Genomic DNA, 25,238 nt, shown 5'->3' with positions numbered 1-25,238 from the left:
GATGTTGTGGTTAGAAATCTTACTATAGCATGTAAGCATAATGCTTGAACTTTTTTTTGTGCAACTTGCCTTTGCATTTCAGTAAAGAGAAATGTAGCAGGACGAAGTTACATGTGGTTGAACCCAAAATAATAGGTAACAATATGTCTTAGTCTAATACATAATGTTGCTGAATGCAAAAACTATTGCAAAAATATAGCAAATAGTTTGACAGATTTATCTCTAGCCTCCTGATGATCTGATGTCACCTTGCACTCTTGACAAGGTGAAGTAAGGTTGATGGAAATTAACATTTAAAAAATTTGATTTAAAAATGACAACATTTTTTATTATCCTTATTTTGGCTTGTTATTTAAAGGCCTTTTGCAGAAATCAAAGGACACATCTCCGTTACTATTTCAATAAGCAGTCAATCATGACATAATCTACCTTTAATTTTTTTTTAAAAAAACCCTTAAAGTGAATGTTAAACAATGAAGAAAAAAACAGCAAAGTATTGATTCTAGAAGACAGCCATATTTTATTGTGTCTATTCTCACTGCGTATTGCCCCATTTAATATTATGCAATATTAAATTGCTTATTGACATCTAAGTGGCCCATGTTTATTATCTGATATAGAAGACGAAGCTTCAATAGTAACTGAATTTTCAGTTGACAGATTATCATTGAACTGTCAATACAACATAGATGTGCTGTTTCTCTTAAGTACATTGTACTGGGAGCAATTCCCTAGAAAAGGAATACATGCATTTTCTCTCAATGAATTAGAAGATTTAGAATGAACAATCTATTTTTGGTAATAGTTATGACGATACAAAACTGCATTGGCAAGTATAAATTTTAAACAATGGGACACCAAAATGTGCATGCACACGAAAGCTCATACCAAAATAAAAACTTAGTTGGTCTTTAAGGTGCTACTGAAGGAATTTTTTTTATTTTGTTTTGACTCAGACCAACACGGCTACCTACCTGTAACTAAATTTACCTAGTTTCTCTATTTATTTTTTGCCATTGGGACCCCAAAACCCTCTGAGTTTCATGTAATTTAAAGTATAATAAAAGGTAAAGGTAAAGGGACCCCTGACCATTTGGTCCAGTCGTGACCGACTCTGGGGTTGCGCGCTCATCTCGCATTATTGGCTGAGGGAGTCGGCGTATAGCTTTCAGGTCATGTGGCCAGCATGACAAAGCCGCTTCTAGCAAACCAGAGCAGCACACGGAAACGCCGTTTACCTTCCCGCTGTAGCGGTACCTATTTATCTACTTGTACTTTGACGTGCTTTCGAACTGCTAGGTTGGCAGGAGCTGGGACCAAGCAATGGGAGCTCACCCCGTCACAGGGATTCGAACCGCCGACCTTCTGATCGGCAAGCCCTAGGCTCAGTGATTTAACCACAGCGCCACCTGGGTCCCTAAAGTATAATAGACATGTACAAATAATACATTTGAATATGTTACTGCTGCAGAAGGGAATTGGACTCGCCAGGCAATATTATAGTAGTTCACATAGTCCAATATGTATTTGTTCCATATTCAACATGTTACGTTATGTGTTTCTTGAGTCAACTATGTGTTTCTGCAACTCAACATGGCAAAGAACAAGTCCAGAGGTGTTTGAGGGAAATCTGGCCTAAACAGAATTTTTAAAATTTACCTAGGAGCAGTCGATCAATGGGTAATTGTCATCAAGGCGTGAATCCCCTACTGCCATATCTACAGAGGAAAATTAAAGGAGTTCAAAATGCAGAGACAAGTTCGGTTGGGGCCCAATGGTAATAATTATTGGAAACTGTGTGAACAACACACAGTTCTTACAGCATAATTGCCTGGGCTGAAGGATTTTAGGTGACAAAAGCAGCACCTTTTCTCTTTTAAAAGCAAGTGTCTAGGTCTAATGACATCATTTGCCATCTGCAGACATTTTCTAATAAGAAGCCATAGAAACCACACCTTCATTAAAAAAAAAATACAGCAAGGCAGTATAGAGCATATAAAATTAAAATAAGGTAAATAAAACCATCAGTGTTTGTTTGTTTTTAATCTGCTAGTTAAGGTGTGCATACCTTTACTTTAAACTTCTCCATGAGGTGTGCGAATGCAAAATACTTCAGTTTAAGCAGAAAATGGTATCTTGGAAATGACAGGATGGAAATAAAATGAGAATGAGAATAAATGTAATTGGTGTAAGAGATGCTTCTGTAAGAAAAAGATCCTTTTCTTGTTTTGCATACTTTTATATAGTATGATGATGCAAAGATGTAAGAAAACAGTTGCCAACTTTTAAAGTGACTATTCCTTTCTGGCAATGGGGTTGTGTGTACATCTCCCGTGTCACTTGCTGAACACATTTCTACTTTCCTTACAGACATTTTCAAGAAACACCACCTATTGTGGAGCGCAGAATGACGAGTATCGGGTGGAGGTTACAATACCTTTGCAGCGGGTTGACTTATTTGACGAGCAGTTCAGCACCGTCTTGTTGACCTCTATATCTGTCTTCACCCAAGGGGTGCTTACCATAGCAAATCTAGGCACATCTGAAGGCCGCTTCATTCAGGTAAGGAATATTGATTGTGATTTTTCCTTCTCACTTGAACTTCACCCTGTGCGGTAAAGGTCGAGGGATGGCAGGGAAGGGAGGGAAGCTTCGCTTTACTGGGAATGAAAGACAATGTAAATGAATATCAGAAGAATATATAGATATAGATTAAATGGGAATTAGAAGAAAACGAAGTGGAATACAATCTTGATGCTAGGGTTTCTGGGTTGCTTTCTCTGACACCTTGGTCTCCCTCCACGTTAGATTTGTTCTTATCTTGAGTGGAATCATTGATGCATCTAGGTTCGTAGTGGCTTTACAGTCTGAAGCAGTCTCCCCCGATGCTTTAACTCAGTATTTCCCAAAATTGGGTCTCCAGCTGTTTTTGGACTACAAGTCCCATCATCCCTGACCACTGGTCCTGCTAGCTAGGGATGATGGGAGTTGTAGTCCAAATACAGCTGGAGACCCAAGTTTGGGAAACACTGCTTTAACTGGAGATGTTGGGAATGCTGCTCAGCTGTTTTAATCTGCTACTGCTATTATGTATGCTTTTCTTTTTCCTTCTCTTAAGTCTTTCTCACTCAATTTATAACCAGTAATTCATTTGGTATAGGGCAGGCGTTGGCAACGTTTTCCAGCTGTGGGCCGGAGCATTCTCACGGACTATCGTCCTTGGGCCAGACATGGGCCTGACATGTGCAGAAGCAATTTCCTGCGCCGTGCTGCCCATGTCCGGGGCTCCAGAAATCGCTTCTGCGCATGTTCGCAGTGCCGGAAATCGCTTCTGCGGCTGCACAGATGCTGAAACTCATGCCTGCACAGAAGCGATTTTCGGAGTCTGCGCAGGTGCAGACACAATTTCCAGCATCTGCAGGCACCATTTCCAGCGCTGGTTTAGCGCAGCGGGCAGGGGACTTGCCAAGCGGGCAGCTCGGTGACCAGGGGCTCGTGGGCCAGATAAATGGCCTCCGTGGGCCGGATCCGGCCCATGGGCCGGAGGTTGCCGATGCCTAGTATAGGGTGATGTCTTTATTTTGTCTGTATAGTTATTATCATCATCTCTTCCAGTGCTTCTCAAGCTATCTGATGTTGAACCAGCAGTCTTCTCAGCCCACGCTCGCCCATGTGTCAGGAACCAGTACCATATTTGGTCCCTAAATAAACCCACTCAACCTGTGCTGTGGTGGAGCTGCCATGGAGAAACAGCCAATAGAGACCACCACCTTGCGTAGCACTGATCTATTCATTTCAGCAGCCAGTGCTCCTATCTTTGGTGCTGGGTTATAAAGCAGCCTCTTTATAAATAGATCAGTATCTCCTTTGTGCTGGAAGGGCCCCCTCTGCTGATCTCAGCACACCCACACCCAAAAAAGCACATTATATGATGGTACTCGCTTCTTTCATGCAAATGTCTAGGCCAGTAGCAAAAGAGAGTTTGAATTTCATTTTCAGAGTTTCTGGAACCTTGAGGTGAGGAAAATAGCAAGAGGGTTGGCTATAAGGAAAATGTTAGCAATAGCAAAATCATTTCTTCTTGCAAGTTCCTCTTAGTCTTCTGCAATTTTTTTGTGCTTCAACATAGAACGTTTTTGATAGGAGTACAAATAGTTAGATGTTTCTGCTTTATAACGTTCTTATTCATTTCTTATGCCGGATCATTTCACTCAGCATTTTGCTCCCCATCAAAATGAAACATTTAAAAAAAATATAGGACAATACTTCCAGAGCACGTTTCCTTTTGTAAGGCCAGCCAAGGGAGCAAAAGGAATGTGATTGTATAAAATACATTGCGCCATTAGTAGAAATAGTCACATCCCCTGAATTAAGCTGGGTTGAGCTACAAGCAAGTTATCTTTAATATCATATTGCAGTAACCCACAGAGCCTTCCCCCTTTCTTCTCGTTGCGCAGCCCAAGAGCTGACACGTTCAACACATGGCCTGCCTTTAATGCCTAGTAACAACATATACATGAAAATGCTGATAATATATATATTTCCTTGAAATATCTTCTCTTTAAAACGAGTTGCAGAAATGTTGTGTTTCCAGGATATACAGCAAATTTAGAATATAAGGTCTATTTAAATTAGTTTCCTCTTTTAATTATGCAAATTGTTGCCTGGGAAATCGTGTCAAGAATGTTTGTTATCAAAATCCCTAAGTTTTAGCAGATGAGAAGGGGAAAGGGAGGTTTCCACAATTATTAGAATGTCTTTAATTTTCCTGGGATGGAGCACTGCCTAACATCAGATCATTAGAACAGTTACATCATTGAACAAATCTAATGTCCCAACACTCGGTTTAGAAACTCAGAAATGGTTGGCATCATCTCACCAAAGCTAAGTGTTTTGAAACTTCGTTTTATGTAGCTAGCAGGTACAAAGGAGTGCTTCTTTGCTTCTGAACAGCAGGGAATCAGGCAACCGAACCTATATAGTTATTGGAAACAATGGTTGTGTACAAAGTTCAGCCAAAATCCACAGAACTCTATGTTTAAGTTTCCTATGGGTAGAGTAATCCCAAGCCCTTGCTGGTAGCATAATGGAGTGGTATAGCCACTGACAAGATACACATTTGGTCTACCATTTGGTCTGGCCAGGTCAGAAGCTGAGGGACCAGGGGTGGGATGCACTTTTGCGATGCTAGCTCCCTGGTTGGCTAAATGTAAAGGTCCAGAACAGTCTCCTTGCATCATGTAAATATACCTCAACAATCATCCCTAGTGAACATCCTGGCTGCTGAATTCTGCGCCAACTGAAGTTTCCAAACTGTCTTCAGAGGCAGCCCTGTGTATATCACATTGCAGCAATCTAACCTGTAGGTTACCAGAACATAGACAATAGTAGTTAGGTGATCCCTGTCCAGATAGGGGGTGATATGTAGTTCAAATAGCACATAGTTTAATGATTAATCAAATACATGACAATCCATTGGGCTACAGTGAGACTGCCCTCCCCCCACAAATCTAATCCACCCTCTGTAATAACAGTATTTAGTTGCTGTATTTTTGCATTGTTTTAAAACATGCTTTTAGTTGTTTTGTTGTTGTAGGGCTGTAAATTGCCTTGAGATTTATATGAATGGCAATTCACGAATTAATAAAATAATAAATACATAATGTTTGCATAGAAAAATAGAGAGAGCATGGTCATGGAAATTCCAACAGACCATGATAGAATATGTAAGTGGCTTTGACCATGGCCCCAAAGAATATTACATATTTACTGCCCCCACCGCTCCCTGCAAATCAGACAGATTGAACAAAAATTAATGCATCTGTTTGGAGCAAAACAAAAACAACTTAAGTTCAGTCTCTTACTGTTTTTCTATATTGGTCCCGAGGGCTTGTATACAGCAATGTTACACACACTGAGCTACTGAACAGGTATCCTTTTCAATTACTGTCTTCTAGTTTATTTTGAAGATCAAACCACTTTATCAACTGAGAAGAAAGTGTAGAGTTTATCATCCTAACTACTTCAGGCAATTAAGTATTAGACTTGGAAATGGATTTTGTCTTTAGAGTGCAGATAAAAATCTTAGTCTTTCCCCCTCTTTTAAAGAGAGTAATGATATGGGGAGAAGGGAATAATCTTGCTGTACTGGAGAACTTGCAACCCAGTCAAACACATTGTTTTGGCTACACTAAAGTGTTAAACTTTGTGTTGGTCCCTGAATATCCTTTATTTCAGAGTTCATTAAATATTGTTGAGTTTCTGTTACAAAACAGACTGCTAATAATTTTTTTTTTGCTAAGACAGCTGTCACGCATGAGAAAAGAAAGAAAAATGGCTTTACTTCCTCTGAAATCTGGATGACAAGCTCTCTGCAAGTTTTTCTCCTCCCCCAACCAAGAATTTGCAGCTGTTTCTGCCTCTTACTGTTGTGACTGTTTTTGATGTGTGGCTGGGAATGCAGCCTTTAACTACAGCTGTTGGGTGCAAAGTGAATTGGATATTTCTCAGCAGTGGTTTGGTTAGAAAGAATGATGCTGTCACAACTAGCAATATTATGGACATAAAGCTTTATTATCAGTGGGTGAAAGTTGGGCATGGTTTATGGAAGTTATAGAAATAGGATGACTTGCACCAGGAATAGGCACCTTGAACCCTTTTTCCAGTTGGTTAGTCTGATACAAAAATTCCTACAATAAGCCAGGCTACATTAGGCCACTAACCCACGCTTTATAAACCATGGTGTATTGAACAGTGTTAAACATAGCCATGTAATTCTCTTTATTTCCACCATGTTCAGGTTTTATCAAGGAGATCTTGAGTTGCATGAAACCAAGAGTTCCCTGTTATGTCTGAACTGGGTGACTCCAGTTAATGTCAGTCAGATTCTGTACTACAACCTTGTTCTGTTAACCAACATTAAGCCATGGTTCCCCAGTTTGGATATAACAAGAAACTCTGAATTAATGCTAACTATTCCAAACCTGGCATACCATGGAAGAAAAGGAGGAGAAAGGGGAGATCATGTGTCCATTGAACTCACTATGGTTTCATAAACCAGAATCTATTTTTTACAAGTTTATACACAACTAGTGTATTTCAGCCCGTTTAATAACGGGCGCTAGAACATCCTGGGGTTCGGAGAAGCGCTTGTGCAGTGCTTCTCCGAACCCTGGGACCTGTCCTTGCTGTCGGCGGCAGGGGGACAGGAACGGAGGAGGAGAAAGCGCTGCGTTCTCCTCCTCCGTTCCTGTCCCGCAGCCGCCGACAGGAAGAAGACATCCCAGGGTTCGGAGAAGCGCTTGCGCAGCCCTTCTCCGAACCCTGGGACCTGTCCTTGCTGTCGGCGGCAGGGGGACAGGAACGGAGGAGGAGAAAGCGCTGCGTTCTCCTACTCCGTTCCTCTCCCGCAGCCGCCGACAGGAAGAAGACATCATAGGGTTCGGAGAAGCGCTTGCGCAGCGCTTCTCAGAACCCTGGGACCTGTCCTTGCTGTCGGCGGCAGGGGGACAGGAACGGAGGAGAAAGCGCTGCGTTCTCCTCCTCCGTTCCTCTCCCGCAGCCGCCGACAGCAAGGAGACATTCCAGGGTTCGGAGAAGCGCTTGCGCAGCGCTTCTCCGAACCCTGGGACCTGTCCTTGCTGTCGGCGGCTGGGGGACAGGAACGGAGGAGGAGAAAGCACTGCGTTCTCCTCCTCCGTTCCTCTCCCCCAGCCGCCGACAGGAAGGACGCGCGCACTCTCCCCCCCCCTGCCTCCTCCAACCGCCGCTCCTCACGGCCAGGGAGGGTTGTGAGGAGGCTTTTGCCGGCCTCCACCCTCGCTTCCCTGACATGCCCTGCAGTGAGGCGGTGTCCGGCGGGAGCGGCGGTTGGAGGAGGCGGAGGGGGGGAGAGTGCGCGCGTGCAGTCTCTGCTGTCCAATCCCTGTATCCATGGGGCACATGCGCAGTGACCCAGGGACACACGGGACAGCTTGGACGCAGGGACAACTTGGACATTATTATATAGGATTTAGCGCTGTCGATCTTGGAGAGCCAGTGTAGTGTAATGGTTAGTGTGTTGGACTAGGACTTAGGAGACCAGGGTTCAAGTCCCTACTCGGGCAGGGAGCTCACTGGGTGACCTTGGATCAGTCACAGCCTCTTATCCTAACGTACCCCACAGGGATGTTGTGAGGATTAAATGAGGAAGGGGGAAACCATGTGTACCACCTCAAACTCCTTGGAGAAAAAAGTGGATTATAAATGCAGCAGCAGCAGCAGCAGCAACAACAACAACAACAACAATAATAATACAGTGGTACCTCGGTTTACAAACACAATTGGTTCCGGAAGTCTGTACTTAACTTGAAGCGTACTTAACCTGAAGCGAACTTTCCCATTGAAAGTAATGGAAAGTGGATTAATCCGTTCCAGACGGTCCGTGGAGTACTCAACCTGAAGTGTACTTAACCCGAGGTATGAGTGTACTGTAATTGGTTCCGGAAGTTCGTACTTAACCTGAAGCATACTTAACCTGAAGTGAACTTTCCCATTGAAAGTAATGAAATGTGGATTAATCTGTTCCAGACTGGTCCGTGGAGTACTTAAACTGAAAATACTCAAACCGAGGCGTACTTAAACCAAGGTATGACTGTAATAATACAAACTAATATCACTGGCCTTTACTGATACAGGGGCATTAATGTCATCAGAAGTTCCCACTGATGGAAGCTTCTTCTGGATCAAAGAGCCTTGCTTCTATTGAGTGGGCAGTACTGAATTCAACCCAGTGGTGGCAAAGTTGGTTCAAGTAAGTGGGGTATCGAGAAATCCGACAGGTTTAAGGGTATGTGGTAGGGAAACCAAGTGATTCTTTTGAGATACAGTCATACCTCTGGTTAAGTACGCTTCAGGTTGTGTACTTTCAGGTTAAGTACGCGGCGGACCTGGAAGTGTTTACTTCCGGGTTCCGCCGCGCGCGCATGGGCAGAAGTGTTCTGCGCGCTTCGTGCATGCGTAGAAGTGCTCTATCGGTGTTTCACGCACTATTGCCACTCGGGTTAAGTACTTTTCAGGGTGTGAATGGCACCCCGGAACCAATTAAGTACTTAACCCGAGGTACCACTGTAATTCTTTGTTAAAATAGAAAATGTGCAAGTCTCCGAAGTGCATCTATTATACTCAATGAATTAAAAGGTTATACAGTACTTTAAAGATACCTACATGCTCTTTTTACAAGGGTACATTGAAAATGATGTGAAAAGACAGCAAAGTTGGCTTTGGGCATATCTGTTCTGGATGATGGCTTACACCTGCCAGATAACCGTGGAAAAATAATAAGGCCAGAACTTGGTTTTGTTTCAAGCAAGTCTCCTGGTTTTGTAGAAATCATCTTTGAGATGCATACCGAATAACACAGCTTTAATAGGCACCAGCGCTGATCCCCACTGTGATAAAAAAAAAAGTTACCGAGTTCATTTTCATGGAAATAATTACAGTCTTAATATGCAGACTTGTGTGTCATTTAACTGGTAGTTGAGACTGTATTGGGATCAATTGGTAGTGTGGAAAAGAAATGCTTGACTGAATTTATCTGGTAGCCATGCACTTCAAACTGATTCATCACTTCCAGTATAAATGAGACATTAATCTCTTGATCTTGTATATTCAGTACCTGCCATTGCCATAGACAGCAATTACTGAAATATCCCGAGTTGCTGTGGAAAGGCACTACACATTCATCTGTGATTATATTTTAATGTTAAAATCCATCTATCAGCAGAGCCAGCATTATAAATCTAACTCAGCCATTTAATCAGGAAAGTTTGGTCTGTATTTCTTGGCTCAAAGCGCACTATAGTATTTACTGGGGGGGGGATGAAACTAAACTTTTTTGGGATGGATGCATGTCAAGCTCTTGTTTATAGAATGCAAGAAAGGTTAATAGAGAGTCAGTGTGGTGTGGAGAGATCAGGGACGCAGGTGGAGCTGTGGTCTAAACCCCTGAGCCTCTTGGGCTTGCCGATCGGAAGGTCTGCAATTCAAATCCCCGCGACAGGGTGGGCTTCCATTGCTCTGTCCCAGCTCATGCCAACCTAGCAGTTCGAAAGCACGCCAGTGCAGGTAGATAAATAGCTACCACTGTGGCGGGAAGGTAAACAGCGTTTCCGTGTGCTCTGGTTTCTGTCATGGTGTTCCATTGCGCCGAAAGCCCTTTAGTCATGCTGGCCACATGACCTGGAAAGCTGTCTGTGAACAAATGCCAGCTCCCTCGGCCTGAAAGCGAAATGAGCACCACAACCCCATAGACACCTTTGACAGGACTTAACCGTCCAAAAGTCCTTTACCTTTACCTTTTTTAAAGAGAGATCTAGGTTTAAATCCCTGTCATGAATCTCACTAGGTGATACTGGGCAGTCACATTGTCTCAGCCAGCCCAACCTACCTCATTATGAGAATAAAATGGGGAGGGGAGAGAACTCTGTATGCCGTTCTGAGCTCCTTGGAGGAAAAGTGGCATATAAATATAATAATAGTGTTAATAAAGAAAATATGCTACATGTATAACCAACAAAACTAAACTCATTGGTGAGAATAAAAAAAGTGAAAGTCTTCTAATTATTATAAGAAAATGAAGCAGAACTTTAATCCAATGTGAAAATGTAGCCAAAATAGATGATTGCAGAGATGGTACACTAACAAATTGACCTCAGGTCAGGTCAAAGCCTAATATGACATGTTTTGACCCGATTGGTCTTCAGAAGAACATTATTAAATACGACTTGGTGACAGAATTGCTCCACTAGTCTGGTCTGTCTGCCTAATTAATATGATGAGTTGATCAGTTATTATGACATGCCTATGCACAAGTGGAATTAGTAATAGGAAGTTGTGCCCAATCTTTTGAGAGAGCTGACCTTGGGATAGCTAAGGGTTAGAGTATGTGACTAAGTAGTACATAATAATTCTCTTCTGACCACTGACACAGACAAATTGGGTTGAAACACACCTGGTCTTTGACAAATTTTGTTGGCATCTATATAGGTCATATCAATATACTTATTACCTTTATAAAAATGCACATTTTTTTTCTATTTTTACTACATTTTTCTATTTTACATTTATTTAAAGTTGCACTTCATTTTCTTATAATGTTTAGAAGCATTCTACCTTTTCTAAAATTATTATTCTTACCCAACTTATTCTTTGGGTTAAGGTCTTATTTGTAACATCAGTAACTCGAACACATTTTCTCCTTTCTGTTTATCTGAATCTAAACATATCGGAGTCTAGCCAACAGTGGACAGGACACTACCTGAGTGTTGACGTGTAGTGCCCTGAAGTCTTTGGAAGAAAATGATGGATATGTATGTAATAATCAAATGGAGCCAAGATTTAAAATGCCCTGGTTGGATAAAGGACATTAGTCAGATGTCTGAACACTTACATATGTATTTTTAGCAACATTTTTCCATATGTATTGTTAACAAGCAGGTTGCCCCCCCCCCGAAACAGCGTTTTTCATGGAAAACCTGATTGCCGTTTTCTCCGATCCAGCAGTAAAATTCAGGTTTTCCCAGGGAGAATGCTAGGACAAAAAAAAAACCCAAACCCCACCATTCAGACATGGATCTGGAAATCCCAGACCTGTGCCTAGAAATGTGGCATAAGCCCTTATGGATGAGCCCTTAAACAGCTTCCATAAAATGCATTTCAGAGGTTGTGGCAACATAGCGAAGGTAATAATGAGTTTACAGTACTTGCACCTTTTACTAGTAGTAAGGAATGTATTCAGCCTGGATTGCAAGAACAAAGCTTGTTTACTTGCTGTGTTCAGTTTCAGTGATAATGGATCCTTGCTGAAGCACTGGGCAGCTCTCTAGAACCATGGAAACAGGACCAAATGGTTCTGGCATTGTTTTAAAGATGCATCTTAGAAGTTATTTGAGGGTTAACGCACGCACAATCAAGAAATAACATTTGGCAATAAGAGGAAGCATTCTTGGCATTTTGTAGCAGTGGGCATTCAAGAGAAAACACAGCTAATGATCCATTATAAAGGTATTTGCAGCTGTGGATTTACCTCTCCCTAATACCAACGTTAATCTGTTTTTTCACACAGCTTTGCTGTGTGTGTGTGTGTGTGTTTCACACTTTCTCCTGGTTGTAAAACCAAACCATGTCTGAAACCTATTGGGTCAAAGTTGCATGCCGCTTAAACTATACATCTCCACTGAGTTTTTGCTTCCTCCGCACAGCCAGACAATGACCACAAAATTGTACTTAGATTTGCCCATAAATGTGGCAGTGAAGCTTTTTTTTTTTTTTTAAAGGCATTGGATTCCACCCCTCTGAGAAGAGATACGGCACTGGTCTTTTAAAAGTTTATTTCAAAGTAATTCACAGATGTCAACTGGGATTTCATAGAATTTTTTTACTTGAGGAATTCAGCTTTGCCACAGTTGACTTTTAACAGAACACTATTGCACCCTGTAATAGCTATTAACCTTTATCTAAAAATAAGACTTCTACATACCAGTTTTGGTTAGCCTAATACACACTAAGCTGCACAAAGCTAAAACAGTATTTTTAAAGGGGTGGCAAACTGTTCCATCTTGTCCCCAATGCTATTTAACATCTATAGGAAACTGCTGGGAGCTCTCATCAGAAGTTTTGGAGTGAAGTGTCACCCATATGTGGATGACACCCAGATCTATTTCTCTTATCCATTTGAATCAGGAGAGGTGGCTTTGAGGTGCTAGACAAGTGTTTGGATGTGGGCCAACAACCTGAAATTGCATGCTGGAAGGACTGGTGTTATGTGTTTCAAGTTCCTTGGTCCAGAAGGTGGGAACACAGACTGTTCCGGATGGGGTTGTATTCCCCTAGAAGGAGTAGGTTCGTAGGTTGGGGGTACTCCAACATTGTCAATTGAAGGACAGGTGGCCTCTGTGTCTGGGAGTGGTTATTTCCAGTTCCAGCTGGTTCACCAACTGCCGCCCCTTTCAGACAGAGATGATTTGGGCATGGTACTCCATGCTCTAGTAACTTCCAGATTGGATTGTTGCAATGAATTTTATATGGAGCTGCCCTTGAAGACAACTCAGAAACCTCCAACTGGTCCAAAATTCAGTGTCTAGGGTTACTTTGCTGTCAGTCTAAAGTTGTTTGTTTCCCAAAAGTGATGCAACTTTAAAAAAAAAAATTTTAAAAAAATGCTGCTCTCTTATCTTTCCAAAATATTGTTGATTTTAAATTGTTTTCTCTTTGGTTCTTAGTCTTAGTGCATTTATAATGGCTTGGCATTTATACCCCCCCCCAATGGAACTATAATTGTAGATCAAGATTACTGCATAACATGAATATAAATTGTTTGCTTTCTAAATTTTTCTTTTTCAGATAGTGATGTCTCGTTCAGAACACTATGAACCGTATGTAAATTTCCAACTGGATCACCATCCTGTTTCTCTAATTAAGAATTTGCCAGGCGATGATGGTTATATTCTGGTGGTCACCGGGAATAGGGTAAATATTTCATAATCTTTTGGTTATAGGGATACCTTTATATAAGGATTCCTCCTGTTATCATTTTACAGTCCATCAGTTGTGTAAGCTGGTACCCCAAATAATGCACCCCAAAGGCACAGCAGAACCCACAAAGTCACAACAAGGAGCTTGCCAGGTTCTTGCAGCCTCTCCCCACTACCTGAACATCCAAGCCGCCACCCCCTGTGTAGGCTAATGGAGCAATGCCCATTTGCTTTGAAACAGCAGGATCCTTGGTAGGGTAATCCCTTTCCCCACCCCTACCAACAATTTGGAGGAGGTTGCAACTTTGCCCCCTTGTTTTCCATGGTAAAGGTAAAGCACCCCTAGATGGTTAAGTCCAGTCGAATCCGACCATGTAATTGCATGGGCAGGGCGAGAAAGCTGTACCCTCCAAATCAGCTTCTGGGAGGAAATGCCCACTCACTGACAAAGAGCCTGTTGCCCCAAGGGTTCTTGGCCGAGAGTGGTTTATCCCCCTCACCAACCATTTTTCAGAAATGCAGCTTCTTCCACCCCATGCAAGTCAATGGAGACATCACTCCATAGATGTGCATGGGGAGGAAAGCTGTCTCTGTGTTCTTGTTTTTTCGGATGTGGGCAAACATGCCTCACAAAGCAGGGGGTGCTACCTTACCATTGTGCGACTAGCTACAGCCTCAACCGCAGCCATTTTATCCAGCAGATTTTATGCAGCTCAGCTGGGATCTGAACCCCAACTAATTATGTCCAAGTTTAAGGGCATTTCTACAGGTTATACTGCAATTGTATTCTGGAATATAAAGAACAGAAGAGGCCCAGTATAAACATATTCTTACATTTGAATACAAATGTGGAAAGGCAAAAACCAATTTAAGAGTCACTCTGTGCAAAAGTCCATATTGGTTAAACTTGTTTAATGCACTCTTTGAGGTTCTAATGAGTTCACCTTGCAGCCTTTCCATAATCTTGTGTGCATTATTTGCTTCTTCGATTTTTAATTTTTATTTTTGCACTAAGAAATCAAGTAAATGAATATAGAGAATTGTTTGAGCAGGAGACCTGTGATGAAAACCAGTAAAAGAAAAGTAATGTAAATTCTTCTTTAGTGCAAGCTGTTGAGAAGAAAAATACACAATGACTTAAGTAAAAGAATGGTGTTTCGAATGACCTTTGTTGATAATGTAGCTTAAATGGTATTAAACATATTCTATTATTGGAAAGAGAGTTTAAAGCGAATAAATGTTAGTGTAATTCATCATTCTTGATAGTTGTTCGCCCCATCCTTTTGGGAATTCTACAGGCACCAATTAATTGACACTGACTTCATGCTGGCCACATGACCTGGAAGCTGTACGCCGGCTCCCTCGGCCAGTAAAGGGAGATGAGTGCCGCAACCCCAGAGTCGTCCACGACTGGACCTAACTGTCAGGGGTCCCTTTACCTTTAGGAAGGTAGCATTATTCCTGCCTTACAGGAGGCAAATTAGCCATCATTAGCCATTTAAAACAAGACTAGGAGTTGGCCTTTACAATCAAGCTAACAGTACCCAAAGCTGTGTTTGAAGGTATGGATTCAGGTTCTTGAAAAATAACAGCCTCAACCACCCCTCTATTCCCTATTTTAAGACATTAGCAACTCAGTGTTGCTTTCAAGTATGCCTTCTGCTTCTTGCATGATCAATTACTCTAGAGGTGAAAAAGAAGTGAGTAAAAAGACTTAACAAGGGATTTTTTTTGAGGGGTGCTTGAACACACAGGGATACTTCTCATGTGTTGTGGTTTAGATTTACTGATATAGCATGGATCAGCAGCCCTACATATAGTGTGCAGCAAGAGAACCCCTTCCCTTTCTGCCATCCATCAGTCTTCTGATGGATTCAGTGCTTTCAGTGTTTATTGAAGAATATGAGCCTGCCTATATTGTAAAAGTTAACAGCCGTATCATTGGCAGGGTAACTTAAAAGAGTTTCTGGCTTCTCAGTTGTGTATACATTGTCTACTAACCTATACAATTTTGGGGTGATTTTTCATGTAACTTTCCTGTCACTAGATAACAAAGATCCCACTAATTGGACCAGGGTGCTCTCATGTCAATACCTGCAGTCAGTGTCTTCGATTGCCTTCCTTCATGAATTGTGGCTGGTGTGGCGACCAGTGTGTGCGGTCATCTGAGTGCACTGTAGGAAGCTGGACACAGGAAACATGTGCACCCAAAATTTCTCAGGTAAAGCTATCTTTTTCTTTCATTAATCCCTGTGTAATGTAGACTGGTGTAATGACAAGTGTATACAATTCTGGGCAAACTCTCGTTACCTTTTTGGAGCAAAGCTTTCCAGATAAGAAGCAGCGATTTGCCAGTTCAACCCCAAGCAGGGAGTGGGTTAGAAGGATCCAGGAAAAAAAACAAACTACTGCAGTTTCACGGACTATCAGTTGGTTGTCCTTCTGTGATTTCCTTTTCACAAGTTAAAACATGCCCACCAATTATTTGAATAAGATGTTCTTACACTGTGGCACACCAACACAAAATCGCTTCAGTGAGGCTTTTCCCTGCCTGAAGGAAAAAGCATTTTCAGTCTCTCTCAAATTACATTTGGGGCTACAGCATTGAGAGGGTTAATCCTCTCTTTCTGCCCTCCCGCCATGTTTCTAAATGGAATCTTTACCCTCCAAACCTTTATTTGCTCATTAGGGTAAAATACAGAAATTGAGAGAAGGCCTTTGTCAAGTTTTTCCTGGACAAAAATCCCAGTAAACTGGGTAAAGCCTGACAGGTGGCTTTTCCATACTTTGCCCTCGGACAACTTACCATGTTGGTGTTTTCATTAATTTATGTGAACTAATTATGGCTTTCAGCATCAATATGGGAATATGTCAGGTGTGAATATGCTGAATGACTCCCAGAGTTGTTGTTTTTTGCATACCAATTTAGGAATTGAAAGTTGGTTTCTCACTTTAGATTTCTCATAATGAAGTGACTTCCTCATTCTTGGTAACAAGAGTCATTAGTATAGAGTGGCCTTCTTTTCTGTTTATATATATATCTAACACCATGGAAACTGGCACTGATATGCCCAGGAACCTCATCAAAATGTTGGAGAGGCTGCACCTCCACAGGCACTTACCTCCACTTGTGGTGGGAATGCCCCCAAAATCCAGCTTCTGGATAGCAGTCCTACAGCAAACAAGCAAAATATCTAAACAGCTATTAGAAGTCACCCCAGAACTTGCCCTACTAAACATCTTCCAAGATAATAATGCCCATGCACACTATAAAGAGCTCGTAACCCACCTACTCTCAGCAGCCAGAAACATAATAGCCAGATACTGGAGAGACTTGTCAGGAGTAATCATGGACCAATATGGCTGACCTGATTGAACAATCCCCGCACCCCACAAACAAACTTCACTGCAGCCAACTAAAGATAACCAACCACGCCCTGCTTCCCCAACCTCTCTCACTGTCATGAGACAAAGGTTCTTGAGAGCAGAAGCAGGCAAGGCCTATGCAAGGCCTACAAGGCCTATACAATCATTAAAGCCTGCTAGCTGTAACTGCTAACAGTAAATTGCTAATTCATCGTGACACGTGACTCATCTTGAGTGATGACTCATTCTCCCTATATAAAGTAGCCATTTTCTCTCTGGGCGTCAGTCTGTAATGCAGTTTCTATCAGAGTCTGTCTCAGATCAGTATGCGAATGTATAGTTGTTGCAGACAGAGCAGCTCCCAGGACTCCAGTTAATCAATAACTAAGATCTGTGCCTCTGTGAAGACTAAGAAAGCTGTTATGAGCACTCTGTGTATGCTCTTTAACTATGCTGTTTCTGAACAAGTTTATTTTCTTAAGTAAACTTTTATTCTGTTTTTGAAGAAGACTCTGCGTCTTCTTTACTAATTCTTCTTTACTAATTTACTGCTGCATGACACTCACTACCAAGAAATATATATAATGTGTGTATGTGTATGTGTGTTACACACACACAAACTCTCTCTCTCTAAATGAATAGAGAACCTACTCAAGTGACACTGGCATAAAACCCCACAAACATACTAAATATTACCACCACAATCCTCTTTCCCCTCATTCTTCTTACGCCACCTTACTCTGTATAATGTTTCACATCAAATGTAAAAAAGACTTTACGATTTGGGGGTGGGGTAGGGAGACAATGCACATTTTTGGGGAACCAAGAAGATCTTCGATAATGTTTTAAAAAAACTTTTTTGAACCTCAGTACTGAGGCTGGCTCAATGTTGCCCTGTTCCCAATGGAAGCCCTATAACGGAGCTGTCAATTCTTTTGACACATTTGGGTTGTGTATTGTTGCCCATTAAGTAAATAGACAGCCTGCAGATTGGCCCTTAGGAAAGGGAACCTCTTTAGAAGCTGCTTTCTGTTAAAAAATATTCATGAATGCAAAAAGTGTGAGCAAGAGTTAAATTACACAAATGAGAAAAGAGCTTAGTAGCCCATTGCTGTTTTCAGTTAGCTATGGTCATTGCAAGATTTGTCCAGGCTGCCTCTGCATTTAACCAAATCATTCTGCATTAAGTGTGACATAATTATGAAGGTCTAGTTTTACAGCGCGGCCATGCCACTTGTAATCCCACACGTAAACACACCAACCATTCACTCGATATATTTGTCTCTGCTGCTCACTGCTTTTGGTGTTTTTAGATGGATAAATGCATAAATAGTGGAGCCTTTGAACTACCGAGCATACTTCTCTTTTGCTTTTAAAAGTGCTTAAAATAGCATCCGAGTCAAGCCCAACGCAGAAAACGAATCTGTGTCAAATGTGTACCTTATCAAACTATTGTAATCTGTATTGAAGCAAAAGAGGAAAAGCCTATGGTGACAAGACATAACAGGATAATGGTAAATGCATCCTTTGTAATGGATGAGAACTCAGTTGTGAATGCAGTAAGGATCAGTGAACAATCCTGGCACCCTACAGTTATGTATAGATGCACAACATGAAGGGAAATCTGTCTTTTCTGAAAGGGGGAAGCTTTTACAATCACTTTAAGCAAGTGCACATGGCTTAAATGGGGTGGAAAGCAGGCCCTAAATAATTTTTAAATTATGAAGTCTGATTCATAGTTACATTAGGCCTTTTATGCACTTCACGTAGTGTAAAACGGCCTTAGAGTGAATGTAAATCACATTTAAAACTACATTAAGGCCCCTTACCTCTGCCAGGGCAAGGGTAAGAGGACTTGGTGCGACTGAGATGTCATGCTATCATTAGTCTCTGAGGTTAGTATGAAATTGTTCAAAGCCGTCATGTGTAGTTTGGGTTTTTATGACAAAATGCAGGCATGCTTAGTATAGTCATGTTATTTTTACATGCAGGAAATGTTTTTAAAGGTATCTGTTGAGTAAGAAAGCCATTAAAAGGAGGGGGGTAGTTTCATGAATACTGTATGGCAATTCTTTAAATCAAGTCCACTGTGCTTACTCAGGATAAATTTTGCATAAAGTTAGTGAATGATGAAAAAATCTCAGAGTGCAATTGGATTGATATACAGGTAAAGCTCAAGTTCATGTGCTGAATATATTATTATTATTTTAAAAAATACAATAAATATTATTCTCTGGCAGTGATAAATGATGAAATATCCTAATAGCTTGTGCCGCAGCAAGTGCGAGTTTGTGGAACTTATTTCTAAAAGGAAGAAAAATAATGCAGCTGAGAACCTAAATCTTTATGGTCGCTAGCTGCTAAGGGAGATTTCACGGTTGGTAGACCATGACGGTTGGCATTACTACTAAAAAAAAAAAAAAGATTATTCATCTTTGGCCTATTGCTTTACACCCAGGCACATTAAATCTAGGGAAGAACCATGTGAGGCTTTTTGCTGGTACTATCAAATCGAAGATAACCTGCTTTGTGTGGCATTTGCAATAGAATCCGTAAATCCATCCATATATATATATATATATATATATATATATATATGAGGGTTTTGAAAGAACAGTGTGGTTAAAATATGCTAAGTGATACTCTGGTCCTTAAGTTAAACACTGAGTGGTAATTGCAATGGCCTGAGTTGATGGTAATGCCCTCGTTTTGCCTTTAATGTGAGAAGAAAAATTTCCGTCATTTTGTGGTGTTTTGCCTAGTCACGTGGAACCGGCCCCAACAACAGCTATGGGTTGTTTTGGTCCTAGTGCAGTGGTCTAAGGCAATTGTGATCAAAATACAATACGCAGAAACACCCCTGCATGGCATGACATAAAAACTGCTGCTACCATTGTAGATATCGCCCTGGGACCAAGCCTTTAGTTGGTAAGGGGGGGGGGGCAGAGATGGTAATCTGTCTCATCAAGAGCAATTTTGTTAGTGTTTTTTAAATGCAAGAGTAGGATTCGTAGTTTGTATCCTTTGCTTTAAATAGGCCACACTCTTCCTCAGAAATTTTTGGTCACAGTGATCATATTCCTAGGTGTGGCGGCATTCGCAGTCAAAATGATTTCTCTCTAAATAAGCAAAAGAAAGAAAAAAGCCCACAAAATATCTGAACTTCCCTATTTCATGTAAAATAGAAATGTACAACTATGGAAGGCATAAATGAAACTTAATTTTATTGGAATAAAACTTGGGCTTCCCTATAAATGTTCATGTAGCGGCTATACTTGCACCTCTGTGAGTAGCTATACTTGTTTGGCTCAGGAAATCTATTGAAATGTCTCTGGGTGCTATTTTTCTTTTTTAAAAAAGGTGCTGGAACTCACCATGGATGCCTCCTTTCATGGTGGCATAATGGCAATGATGCCCACCTGGGTAGGTGCTGGAACTGAGTTCTGGTGAGCTCTGGCTGGGGGGGGGAGCCTGAGTTGTAATTATTTAGCAGTAGTACTTAATATTAAGTACATACCCTCCAACCTTCTGGGAGGGAAGATTGGGGCATGACCTCCCACAACATCAGCCCACCGGCTGCTTTTATACACTGCCATCGCTGCCTCTCCTCCCACCCCCGCACCATCCTGCCACCAGCCAACTTACCGCCTCCCTCCGCATCTTACCACTGGCTGCCCTTACTCATTGCCGTTCACCGCCACACACACATGCGCCATACACGAACAGACGTCTAGAAGCAGTACCAGAGGAATAGGAGAGCATGGCACCAAACACACACACATCTTTGGGTTTTGTGTTCTTTTGGTTCCTGGGAGAACGCGGCACCAGCTTCATGCGGCAGAGGCAGTGCCTGCAGAAGAGGAAGCGGAGGGAGCCAAAAAGGGACATCTAGGATTGGCATCAGAAGCTGGGTTGGCTTCTGTAAATCCGGGATGTCCTGCTCATTAGCATGGCTAAATAATAACAATAACAACAATTTAAAATTTATACCCCACCCATCTGGCTGGGTTTCCCCAGCCACTTTGGGCGGCTCCCAACAGATTAAAAACAGTATAAAATGTCAAACATTAAAAAACTTCCCTAAACAGGGCTGCCTTCAGATGTCTCCTAAAAGTCAGATAGTTGTTTATTTCCTTGACATCTGATGGGAGGGTGTTCCACAGGGCGGACGCCACCACCGAGAAGGCCCTCTGCCTAATTGTCATTGATAGAAGATTTTGCAGACCAACAAACTCTAGCAGGGATCAGCAAACTTTTTTAGCAGGGGGCCAGTCCACTGTCCCTCAGACCTTGTGGGGGGCCGGACTATATTTTGGAAAAAAATATGAATGAATTCGTATGCTCCACAAATAACCCAGAAATGCATTTTAAATAAAATAACACATTCTAGTCATGTAAAAACAGTCTGATTCCCAGACCGTCCGTGCGCCGGATTTAGAAGGCGTTTGGGCCGCATCCGGCCCCCTTGACTTAGTTTGGGGACTCTGCTCTAGAGTCTTGTTTACACAAGGGAGAGTAATGTAAGACATTGAGGAAATACGGCACATACATAAGACAACTCAGGTAGATTCCAAATGGACTTTAGTAGGGTCTGGATTTAATTCATTGTCTCATTTTCCCTAGGATCAATTGTTTCACTATTTATATGGGTTAATTTGTGCAGCATATTCACAATACCTACTTCGCCCTTGGCATTTCATTTCCTAAATCCTTCTAGTATTAAGCCAAGTCAGTAAAGTATAAATGAAATGTGCCAGCTCCTTTTGGATGTTCAAAGGGGACAGTAACCTGAGTATTTTACTAGAAATGTCCTTTTCAGATGCAACATGAAGAAGCAGGATTCATGATGAAAGACACAATTGTGCTGCTTCTTAGGAGTAAAATAACTATCACTATAAAATATTAAGCCAAAGTCACTTTAGTAGTTCCATCACAAGCATAAGTTAATTCTTTTGTTCTCTAGCCTGGGGGCTTGAATGTTTGCAAACTCAGATGCTATTGTTAAAAGTCTATATATGCCTTAAAAGCATTGTCAGATTTTATTGACAGTGCCTTGCTGAATACCCTCCACTGAAATTTGAACAACTTCTATAGTATTCATATATTTTTCCCACCATTGTTATATTTACAACACAATTTACAATATATAGAAGGTTGTGGGAGGGGGAAGAGCACTTCCTTTTTGGATTGTCACTACATTGCTGCAAGGTACTGTAGTTTATTTTTAACTTGAAAATGTAGAAGTAACCAAATGGTATCAATTTGTAGAAGCCCTGCTAATTCTGTGGCTCCCAAGGCAATGTTTGATTTAGATGTCTTTGAAGCTATCATCTCCATGAATTCTTGCCTTTTCATCACGTTGGTGAAATAAGTTACTGATATTCTTTTATTCACTATCTTACTTCTAATAAAATAAGTGCATTGTATTCTTCTACATACCACAAGAAAGACATAAAAGACAAGCTAAAGGGGTATTAAAAAGACTATTACAATGCAGAGCTTGTTCAGTGCCCCTAAACATAATAATTCAGAGCTTTCGAGCAGTGGCTGGGTTATTTATTGCTACTGTCGGAGAATGCTCATACTGTGATGAATGAAAGGTGAGGAACAATTAAGATAAAGGGTAGGGTACTCTCCAGCAGAAGAAATTATTTTCTCCCATTATTTTCCCTTTTGAAAAACACCTTCAAAGCCCATCAGAAATCCTAAGTGTGTTACTGTTTTTCCCCCTTTTCAGATTCTTCCAAGCAGCGCAGCTTTTGATGGTGCAACAAGACTCACCCTGTGTGGGTGGGACTTTGGGTTCAGCAAAAACAACAAGTTGAATCTTAAAAAAATGTCGGTTCTTATTGGGGGACAGCAGTGCATTCTGGATGTCAAAGCTAGTGACAAAAACAAGTAAGAAATCAATTCTGTCTTTATAAGCAAGTATCACTAGGCACATGGGCAATGGAAGACACCACCAAATAACTTGTGCCATGCATTCTTTGGTCATCTGTCACTGAAGTGTGATATTCAGTAGTAAATGTTGCTGGGTGCCAAACTGTGTTGCTGGAAGATGGCCCAACAACCAGCAGCTCATAGCTCTTACTCTGTTAATAGTTCTCAGTAGCACTTTATTTTATTTATTATTATTTACATGTGTTTGTTGTCTGTTAACCTAGTTCTGTATAGCATGAAGTGCCTATTTCATATGAGTGCCTTTTTTTTTATCCCAGTGGGGATGCAAAAAAGATTTAAAGGTCTGTTACTAACACACCCTGCCAAGTGTAGATTCCCAGCCAATTAGCTAGCCATGTGGACTGGCTCTGCACCAGCCTCAGTCATTAATCTTGTGTACCAATGTGGGTGGAAGCACCAATATATCTAGAATGTGGAGATACAAAATGTTGATCGTTTCTACAGCATGGCAGTCCAACCTCTCAGACCAAAGGCTGTCTCAGCGGAGGGTGGGCACTGGTTGCCACAAACCTTGATCAGCAGCTCACATCTCTCACTTCCGCTTACACAAGCCACCTTTTGTTTGAGAATGAAAACCACCAAGAAACTCTGGTTGCAGTACAGTGCTATGCCATATAGGAGGAAGAGGGGAAATAACATGCTCCATAAAGGTAAAGGTACCCCCGACCGTTAGGTCCAGTCGCGGACGACTCGGGGTTGCGGTGCTCATCTTGCTCTATAGGCTGAGGGAGCTGGAGCTGGGACCGAACAATGGGAGCTCACCCCGTTGCGGGGATTCGAACCGCTGACCTTCTGATCGGCAAGCCCTAGGCTCTGTGGTTTAGACCACAGCGCCACCCACCCCATCATGCTCCATAGACCTTAGCACTTTGGTCTCTAGTACCCCTGCATAGCAGTGAGAGCCATACTCCATACTCTGGCTCTCCAAGGGGGCAGTGGCGGCGGTAGCATTTGGCTGTTTGGAAAGACTCACAGCTGCTTTTCTTCTGGGTGACTTCTGAGAGCTTCCAAGAAAAGGTCTACAGAGTCCTCAACAGCAGATCCCATGCACCTCCTCTTGGGAAGAGATGCTGCTGCTACAGCATAGACAGTTAAAGCTGGCAGTTGAAACCATTACTGTGGCACCATTGGAAGAAACCCAGCACACATATATAGTTCAGGTCCCAAACTAGTTCTGTTTGGTTCCTGTCAATTCTCACAATTGGTTCCGATTAGTATTTTAGGATCACAGAAGGTGACTACAGTGGTACCTCGGGTTAAGAACTTGATTCGTTCTGGAGGTCCGTTCTTAACCTGAAACGGTTCTTAACCTGAGGTACCACTTTAGCTAATGGGGCCTCCTGCTGCCGCCGGTGCACGATTTCTGTTCTCATCCTGAAGCAAAGTTCTTAACCCGAGGTACTGCTTCCGAGATAGTGGAGTCTGTAACCCGAAGTGTTTGTATCCCAAGGTACCACTGTATAATCAGTTGCTGAAATCTGATCATGAAATCATGGCCGGTACTATTTCTGGGTTAGCGGAGTCTTCAACTTGAAGCGTCTGTAGTATCTGTAACCCGAGGTACCACTGTATTAACAGCTGCTTCTGAATTTCCATCTTTAACATTTTACCTTTTGGGGTTGTGTGCTGGCATAGCTGTAAGGATGATGTCATTAAAGGAGTTGTTTTCTTTGAGTGGCTCATACAAGCCTCATCATATCATTCCTTTAGATAAATCTCTGATAAAGCTGTCCTAACACGTACTTTTTGTGATACTCTTGGGAACAACCAAGGAAGTTTTTCTTACCACTGTAATATCTGTTGGGGCAGAGCTCTTGTAACAAACAAGTTTTGTTGATCTTTCACCCATTGTTTGGAACAAAATATATACCGGTATTAAAAAGTGTGTTTACATAGAAACTGGAATGTGTTCTCATCTCTCTCCCCCTCCATGCACTAAGTCAAAGGTGCATCACAAATTATTGGCAAAATATCTACAGTTTCAGTATTAAATTACTGATTTAATAAAATAATAAATTAAAATTCTGCATCAGGAAAAGCTATAACCACTTTTAAAAAATGAAGATTATTATTATAAGTTTGGGTGATTCTTTTATATTTATAACATAATTAGAAATAATGTCTTTGCTTTGTTGTTGTTGAAGGTTGGAGTGCACACTTGGCGATGTAACGAATGCACGTTTTAATGTATCGAGCGTCGTTTCAAATGGACAAGCTAATGCCACTTTCAATACCTTCTCTTACGTGGTGAGTGTTAAAAGCAAGGGCGAGGAACATTTTTCAGCTTGAGGACTGTGAGGAACCTTCCAGGGGGCATGGATGTGATTCGTACCTTTGCTTAGCAAGGCCATGCAGAAGACAAGAGATTTCTATGCATACACTCCTCTAACACTCTTGTTG

General features: G+C 41.6%; 1 protein-coding gene across 1 annotated transcript in view; it reads left to right on the top strand.

The window, feature by feature from the left end:
- Window positions 1-25,238, top strand: part of MET (MET proto-oncogene, receptor tyrosine kinase) — a 92,685-nt gene that overhangs the window by 35,639 nt on the left and 31,808 nt on the right. The window contains exons 3-7 of the mRNA XM_088676507.1: window positions 2,371-2,562; window positions 13,381-13,506; window positions 15,559-15,732; window positions 22,615-22,775; window positions 24,983-25,085. Coding sequence (XP_088532633.1) covers window positions 2,371-2,562; window positions 13,381-13,506; window positions 15,559-15,732; window positions 22,615-22,775; window positions 24,983-25,085 — 756 coding nt within the window. The remainder of the gene's footprint in view (window positions 1-2,370; window positions 2,563-13,380; window positions 13,507-15,558; window positions 15,733-22,614; window positions 22,776-24,982; window positions 25,086-25,238) is intronic.

This window comes from Zootoca vivipara, chromosome 9 (assembly GCF_965207765.1).
Source record: "Zootoca vivipara chromosome 9, rZooViv2.hap1.1, whole genome shotgun sequence".
Taxonomy (NCBI): domain Eukaryota; kingdom Metazoa; phylum Chordata; class Lepidosauria; order Squamata; family Lacertidae; genus Zootoca; species Zootoca vivipara.
The sequence above is the reverse complement of the archived record's forward strand: the minus strand, read 5'-3'. Positions and strand labels throughout refer to the sequence as shown.